This window comes from Sesamum indicum, linkage group LG2 (assembly GCF_000512975.1).
Source record: "Sesamum indicum cultivar Zhongzhi No. 13 linkage group LG2, S_indicum_v1.0, whole genome shotgun sequence".
NCBI classification, from domain to species: domain Eukaryota; kingdom Viridiplantae; phylum Streptophyta; class Magnoliopsida; order Lamiales; family Pedaliaceae; genus Sesamum; species Sesamum indicum.
In genome coordinates, this window is record NC_026146.1 from 7,772,833 (window position 1) to 7,781,398 (window position 8,566).

The 8,566-nt window shown below is 29.9% G+C and overlaps 1 protein-coding gene across 2 annotated transcripts; it reads right to left on the reverse strand.

Moving 5' to 3' along the window:
• LOC105155577 (peamaclein-like) lies at positions 1,593-5,816 on the reverse strand. 2 transcript variants are annotated; one of them, XM_011071469.2, is made up of 3 exons: positions 5,797-5,816; positions 2,025-2,119; positions 1,593-1,868 (listed from the first exon to the last, which is right to left on the reverse strand). In XM_011071469.2, exons 2-3 carry the CDS (start codon positions 2,104-2,106, stop codon positions 1,684-1,686), a joined length of 267 nt encoding a protein of 88 aa, XP_011069771.1. In that variant the 5' UTR covers positions 2,107-2,119; positions 5,797-5,816; the 3' UTR covers positions 1,593-1,683. The 2 variants fall into 2 exon arrangements, with proteins under 2 accessions (XP_011069771.1, XP_011069770.1); XM_011071468.2 differs by lacking the exon at positions 5,797-5,816 and having other exon boundaries at positions 2,025-2,210.

Genomic DNA, 8,566 nt, shown 5'->3' on the forward strand with positions numbered 1-8,566 from the left:
CCTTTTTTTTTTTTTTTTTTTTTTCATATAGACACGTATCGATACACACTATTTTCATACGGTTTCATGTCATTCCACTGCAGTCGGGGTACGTAAATAAATCAGATAAATTATTCTGGTGATATCTGCATTTCAGTTCATGATATAATTTTCCCCATTCAAATAGTCACTGAAGTTGATTATGTTACCTTTGAAATCAAATTTCATCTATAACTTTTGATCTGCTGAGGAGCATGATTTCCTACCCATATGGAAAGGTAAATTTCTTCTGGGTTGGTCCTGCCCAAGAACCATACAACATATATCATTGTACGAGTAGTATCCTACAATTTTACCTATCACGTCAGAAGGAAATTTACTGTGAATGTACTGCCGATGTTCTAAAGTCCTGGTAAATAATTATTAGTAACCATCGATAAAAGAATATGGATGTAAAAATTTAAATTATTTATTATAGGGATATTTTTTTGTCATAACTATGAGCCATAATAAATATTTTTGTGATTTTTATTTGTGATAAATGTTTTAGTTACTACTTGCAAAAAGTATGCCTAACAAAATTTGTGTGGCCGTAATCAATAATTATTTATTATGATTATTTATTTTTAATATAACAATTGTTTATAATTCAATGTTAAATTTTTCCTAGTGTCAATGGCCATCAAGATAATGTTTGACATAAATATTACAAGTTCCATCTTCACTAAAAAGAATAGATCATGTTACTTTATGAAAATGTATTTCATCATAAGCCAATATAATTTATTTATAATACTTAATAAAAATAAAAAAAAAGACATTTTTCTCTTATAAACAGTTATTTGGATACTGCAACATCAATTTTATCATTATATCAATAATACTCTTTAAATTAATTTTATTTTTTTTGTTGTTTTCTTTTTTTTTCTTTTTATTGGTTTATATATTTTAATATATAAAAAAATTATTTATTTTATGCACGCAAAAACACATGACACGTGACTAGTATAATAAAAATTGAGACTTAATTGTCGGTATGTTACGAGGTTGAGGCAATATTAAATCTGAAATGTTAGAAAATTTCATATTTTTTTTATGAAACATGTAAGGAAATAATTAGTCCTCATTTAAATTTAAATTATTTACATTACTTGTGCATTGAAAAAAAAAATTTCTCATTAATTGATTGACAGCGCTCAACCAAACCCTCCAATTTCTAACAATATTTGTGAGACTGATCATATCAATTATTTATACTAATATAAAGAAAAATTATTTATCATACTTACAAGTAATGATTAATAACATTGTCTCACTAATTTTTTGAAAAATAAAAAATACTTTAACAAATTTAATCAACTTCCTAAATTTTACATTAATTCATAACTTAATTTTTACTTATATATTTTATTTTTATTTATAATATATTTTAAAATATAAAAAAAATGTAGAATTTAAAATAGTACATCACAGAGAGCACATCAAAGAAACACACAGATATATAGAAATCCCAGTCCCTGTGTGCCTCTATAACATATCCCACATGATTTTACAACTCAATACACATACATACATATATATATATAGAGAGAGAGAGAGGAGAGAGAGAGAAAGAGAGAATCATACTGCAAATATATATTATTAGTCCCACACTAGAAAGGGAGATGGATGAAATCTGGTGATTGTGGGGTTGGGTTAAAATGGTCAAGGGCATTTAGGTTTGCCTTTGGAGTTTTTCTTGTCCCTGTAGCAAGGGCACTCATGCTTGTTCCCATAGGTACCAGAAGGCACACATTTGCACTCCTCACAGCAGATTCCACAGTACTTGAGGCATCTGTCCTTCACTCCTGCCTTTGAACACCTCACTCCACATTTCTCCTCACAATAACCTTATATTTTTCCCACAAAACAAAAGTCCCATGTTAGCAAACAAACCTACTGTAATTTCTCTAACACATGACAAACAAATCATACTTAAAAAAATTTGATGAGAAAGACTGCACAAATCAAGACTTGAAAATAACATGTTGTGATGTATGACTCACTTGCAAGTGCCATTGTGGTGTCCATGAGTGAAGAACTCAGAACAAGGGTGAGCAGAAGCAGTGCTGCAAAGTGAACCTTCATCTTATAGCTAGTTCTTGAACCCTCTTTCTTTGTGTGTTTGTTTGTGTGTGTGTGAGTGAGAGAGAGAGAGAGAGAGAGGGATGGAGATTGGAATGATGAGAAGCTACATTCATGAGGGTATATATGTATATATATATATATAGATATAGTGGGTGGGGTGGGGTGGGGGGTTGAATAATGGTAGGTGAGGAAAGAGGAGAAGTGTGAGGCAAAAGAATTAAATAGAGGGTGGGATACAGACTGTCAGGTGGTTTCTGTTTGATCAAAAGTTGGATACAAGTTTACACAATGTCCTGCTACGGGAAAATTCTGGTTTTGATTGTTTCAACTGCAATCAAGAACGTGATCATGCGACCTCTATTTGCATTGTTCTTACAAGGTATGTGGATTTTGAGTTTCGGAACAATTGCTAATTACATGAGCTTCATTACACAATTGCAAAATAAGGGTAAATTACAGTTACTTTTATTTTTAATTTGATATAATTATAAATACTTTCTTATTATTTGAAAAATTATAAATATCTCATTAATTTTAGAGTCTGCTTAACAATAACAATATAGTGAACGGATCAAAATGCTCTTTTGGGTTGTAAATTATAATTTTTTATATACTTTTAAATTTTTTTAAAATACTATTATGGACTAAAATGCTCTATTGATTATTTATTTTACCCACCCTTAATTTTTTTCATATTTTAAAAAAAAAAATTATAAGAGTAAAGTAGTAATTGCCACATCATCGTCTAAGGAGTACATAATTATTTTCATTTGAGGGTGGGGGTGGGGGGTATTTGAAAATTTTCAAACAACAAAGGATATTCGTAATTATGACAAATTTAAGAAAATGTAGCTATAATTTACCCGAAAATAAATGATGATGGTTTAAAATTTAGTATTGTGTGTCCGGATTTAAAATGTTTAGTTAAAGCCCTAATCTACTTTTTTAAATTAAAAGAGCTTTCTAATAATTAAACAACACTTAACATTATTTTTAATATGATTTTCATGTCAAAATGCTCTTAACAAGAGAGTCAAAAAAGAATTTTTACCTCTCATAATCAAACTTTATAATGCCCACATCTTAAAACTTTATATAATTAGTAAAAGATTTTAAATTGAAATTCCACTTGACTATATATATACAAAACTTTGCTAATAGTATTAATTACTTTATTTGCTATTTTGATGAATTATTTGATAATATTTAATTAATATTTGCTATTACACTTAAAGGGTGAAAGTTGAGAATCCCAAAATTAATCATATTCAAATCAACCACTGGTTTAATTATGATATGAAATCTAAATTTTAACATTTCTTTTGGTTAATAAATTTTTAATCTGAATTTTTTGAACTTTAATGATATGGAATTATAACTAATTGAATATTTCTTGTCAACAATTTATACGAAATGTTGAGTAATATATAAAATTAAAAATTTATATATAAAAATTATATTTTTCATTCAAATTCTAATGATTGGAGTACGATTGTAAACGAAAAATTCCCAAGCGAGTGTAATTATAATTTTAAAAGTTTTCAAAAAAAAATTTAATCTTTTATTTTTATAGAATATAAGTATAATTAATTTTAATTTTATATTGTACCACAGCTGAACGCCTATAAAACACGTCCACCATTCACATAAAAGCATAAAAAATGAACCAAAATTTGATACCTATGATGCATGTACACAGACACGGATACGGCCACAGTCATACGTACACAACAAAATAAAGAAAAATTAGGACACAAAATGTACTAACTCGATTATATATAATATATATTTTTATTATATGCATTCTCAATTTTTTATAAAATTAAAAAATATACAATATGAAAAATATCAGGATAAAATATAAAATAAGCATGTATTGCATCTATATTTTTAATCAAATGTGGCTCCATAATCAGTTTATTTTTACAAAAAATACCCAATGTTTCTTTTCTATTAAGTTAATTTTTTTTTTAATAAAAAACAGTCCAAATTTTTTAAAATTAAAAAAAAATAAAAATGCGTGCAAAATATTTCGGACACGCCAACAGACGTGTCCAGAGTGTATTCGCCGCAATATCTGATTTTTCCTTTTTTATTTTATAATTTTTAGACTCGTTGATGCCTTATTCAACGCAGTGTCCAAATTTCGTTCGAATTGTATTTTCATCTAATATGTATCTGATATTATATTAAATAATTTTTTAAAGTGTTCGTGAATTATAGATACCAATTATTGCTTGAAAGCAGTAGAAATCAATTAGCTCCAAGTGTCCAACAATCAGAAACTTGTCTCTCGTTTTTAAAGCACATTATGATAATTTAGGGTCTTTTACTGTTGATTTTATTCGTTACGGGATTATTACTTTCGTATTCGTAATTTTTAAAAAATAGTATTTTTGGTGCCATGAAATATTATTTTTTTAAATTTTAATAGAAAATACCACGTGCTTAGTACGTGCCTGTTAGAGCCTGTACACCTTCGGTTCTATATATTATAGGATTCTTATTTTTGGTCCCATCATTTCAAAAAATGAGCATTTCAGTTACATCCACTTAATGGTCACATGGCCTTTTTCCATTAAACATCTAACAGAAAGGTATGATGGGACCAACATTTGTACTTTTACAAAATTATTAAACTAAAAGTGAGAATCTCATAACCATGAAATTAAAGTGAAAAGAATTTAAGTTACATGACGAAAAATTAATACTATTTCCCCTATACTAAAATTATATAAGATGTGCGCAAGTTTGAGCGACATTTTAATAAATTTATTAAAAATAATGAAATTACTATTATGATCAAATTTCATCAGAATAACGAAATAAATTAAACGAATAGATTTAAATATTTAAAAATAGATGATATAACATAATTCTCTTTTGTATTAATATAAATAGTCATTTCCTTTTCCATGGTACCATATTTGTGCCAACTTTATGTGGACATCACAGCATGCAGACGTAGTGTTTTGAGGGTTTCAGAGCATTCTGGAATCTGATCTGAAACCATCTTTCAAAGTATGTTCACTCACATGATGTGTTGGCCGAATTTGGAACAATTGATTGTATCTGAAAGAACAACCCTTTTGCCAAAATATTCAATTAACACTTTATCCTAATCAAATTTTGGTAATTAAATAAAGAGGAAAGACCTGAGTAATATACAATAGGTCCAGAGATCTTGACCGCGAATGAGATATCTTTTCAAAATAAAATTTGTATTTACCTCATTAAAATAAATAGACATCCCACAAGAACGTCCGACTGTAATGAGCAAATGAATGTTATAAATATTACTTAGTGGTGGCAATATGGGCTGGAATTGAATCTAAATAGAGGGTGTTGGACGAGCTTGTAAATTTTTTAAAATATCTTATAAGATATTTGAGACTTATAAGATGGTACAAATTATTTGGTAAAATTTTTAGAACAAGAGGTTATAAGCTCTGATAATAAAATGTTATTATCTTATAAATTCTTTAAAAAAAAGTAGTAAAGAGTTGCCAATTTATTTCTAAAATCTCAACATTTTTTTTTCAAATTTTCCATTATTAGCATCTTAAGAGCCCCATAATTTTATTTTATTCAAATATTTCATGAATTTATTTTAAAAATAAGATATCATATTTTATAAATTCTTAAAATATCTTATTTCTAAATCTCGATAATTTTTAACAAATTTATTACAAATTTACTATTACTAGCACTAGAAGAAAGTTACTAGTGACTATAATCTTAGCACAACAAGATGGTAAAGCACCGGCCTAACAAAATTGCATAGCACTTTTTCCTACTAAAGAAATTTTCACTTACAAAGTTGCTAAGAACATAAAATGTTTTCATGTTTTCTTCAAGTCCCCTACTTGAGATTCGTATAAATTGGGGGTTTCATCCCCTTCTTCGTGTGCGATACAGAAATCTGTTTTCTACCTTCATCACTCCGATAAATCTCTGTGATTTCACTGTGTGTGTTCGGGTTTCACGATGATTTCTTGGGTCTGTGTGATCTGTGTTCCTAGGGTGGGTTCGGTGAGGAGCTATCGTGGTTTGTGGCTTTCGGGTTTTTGGGAACGGTACTTTTGGTGACCGCGTCCCTTTTTTTTCTTTTGGATCTGGCTTAATATCTGAGCCACTTTCAAACAGTTGTTTTCATCTTCCTTTTCCGCTGTATTTTTCATTTCTGCAAATTCTTATACGGGTTGTAATTCTAAGGAGTTTATACTCCACATTGGCTGTAATAGTTGTTAGGTTTTCTTTGTGAAAAGAAGAGTACCACTGGAGGGTTATACCCTACAACACACTTGGTAACTCTAGTGTCAAATTTTTCTCCAAAAGGTAAGTTATTCGTAGCAAAATACGAGGTTCCAAAAACTCTCAAGTGTGAATAGTCTACAGGCCATTTGTGTAAGATTTCATAGAGAGTTTTCCGCTTCAACATATATGTAGGTAACCGATTGATGATGTAAGTGGCAATGAGAATAGCTTTAGACCAAAACACGCTATGCATATTTGACTGAAAGATCGAGGCCCTTGGAACCTCAAGAAAATGCTTATGCTTCCTTTCTGTGGTTAGGCCCTTGCACTGATTCCTGTTCAAAGTTATGCGCCTCTATAGCACATAATCACTGTTTGCAAATCTCTTGTTCCTTTGATCCATGAGACTCTCGTACCAATTTGGATAACCAAATATCTCAAAGCAGCTCTCGCTGAGATGGCTTGTTTTATCAATTTGGAATTAAATTTTATGATTTTATTGCTTCAAATTGGGTGTTTCCTTTTTCCACAAAGAAAAATTAAAATAAATAAATCCCTAGTTTTAGGATTTCAACAATATGCACAGCAGTGTCTTGCAAGCAGATGACTTATGCACAATACGGTGCCCAGTCACCATTTTTCCTTTTTTAGAAAAATTGGTTTTGGAAATAGAATTCTTTTCTGAAAATTAATATGGTTGGTTGTTCTAAAACTGTAATTTTTGGAAAAGAGAATTTATTTTTTAAATCAAGGGTACTTGTATTTATAAAATAAATCATTTTTTTTTTAATTTTTTTCAATCCTTGTAAATTTTAGTTGCTCATTTGAAAAGTATATCATAATTGTTATGATTGAAATTTGAATTTTTCAAAATAAATGATTAATTATGAAGAAGGGGGTAAGAGAAAATTGTTCTCTTCTCATTTAAATTAATCCCAAATTGGTTATGTCAGTCTAAATTAAGTTTTAATATTTATTTATATTGCTTTCATGGGATGAATGAATGTATGTGATGATCATGGAGTCTACACCAATGTGATTGGATGCATTTATATGTTCATTGGTTATGTTCTCGTTTTTTCAATTACAATGAACTCAGCGTATCTCATCTTCTGTGGTCTTTTACTCTTATTGTATTTCTATCTCCCTCCAAATGTATTTCCCTTGGCCTTGTTCTAAGGTTTTTAATGTGTTGGCACACGAGTCGTGGGATACTTTGGTTACTTTATCTTCATAGTTGTATGGTGGATGCTTGACATTAAGTATCATAGATAACTCTTGTTTTAGGGATCTATGAGGAGATGAGGTAAAATGTCTTGAAGGTTCCATAGCGATAGAATTAGCAATTGTTGTTTACCTTGTTGGTTCATTCACGGGCTCATGTTCTTAGGGCATGTAATGGGATCACTTGAACTTCAAGTCTATTAAGAAATTCAATTTCTCGATTTGTCATGAGAGAGTGATGATACTTGGATAAAATAGTGGGAGACATTTATAAAATAAATAATTATTTTATAATTGAAATGTGATGAACGAGTGAATGATAAACTTTGCCAATTGTCTCTTATAGATATTTTCTAAAAAGACAAAAAAATTCCACTTGCATCAATTCTTGACACACACAAACTCACAGGCCCTAATTATGTTGATTGATTTCAAAATCTGAAAATTCTCCTTGAGAGTGAAAATAGGGCTTATGTCCTAGAGTTCATGCCACATCCAACCTCTTCAATCCAAGAACATGGGTTAAAGATGATGGGCCCTTATTGAAAAACTTGAGAGACTTGATGTCATACTAGATGTTGATCTAGCCATGGAACAAAAGCAGCACATAAAAACCTTATCTTCCACACAAGCACAAAGCTTTGCTTTGTAGGTACACAAGCTTTCTTCGCATAAGCATCCAAGCCTTGCTCCACGTAGGCATATAAGCCTTTTGCCCAAGCACCTAAGCCCTGTTTAGTATAGGCACATAAGTTCTTCTCCGAGCTGACACCTTCAAATAAGTTATGCTCCATGCAGGCACATAAACCCTGCTCGGAGCAAGTACCTTGAAAAAGGCTTTCTTCCACAAAAATATAAAAAAGTATTGTTTTCCACACAAGCACAAAAAAAAAAAAGCATGTCTTCCACATAGGGATTAAAAAAAAATCTCTACTTTGTCCAAGCACTAATAAGCCCTACTTATAGTAGACACGTCCCT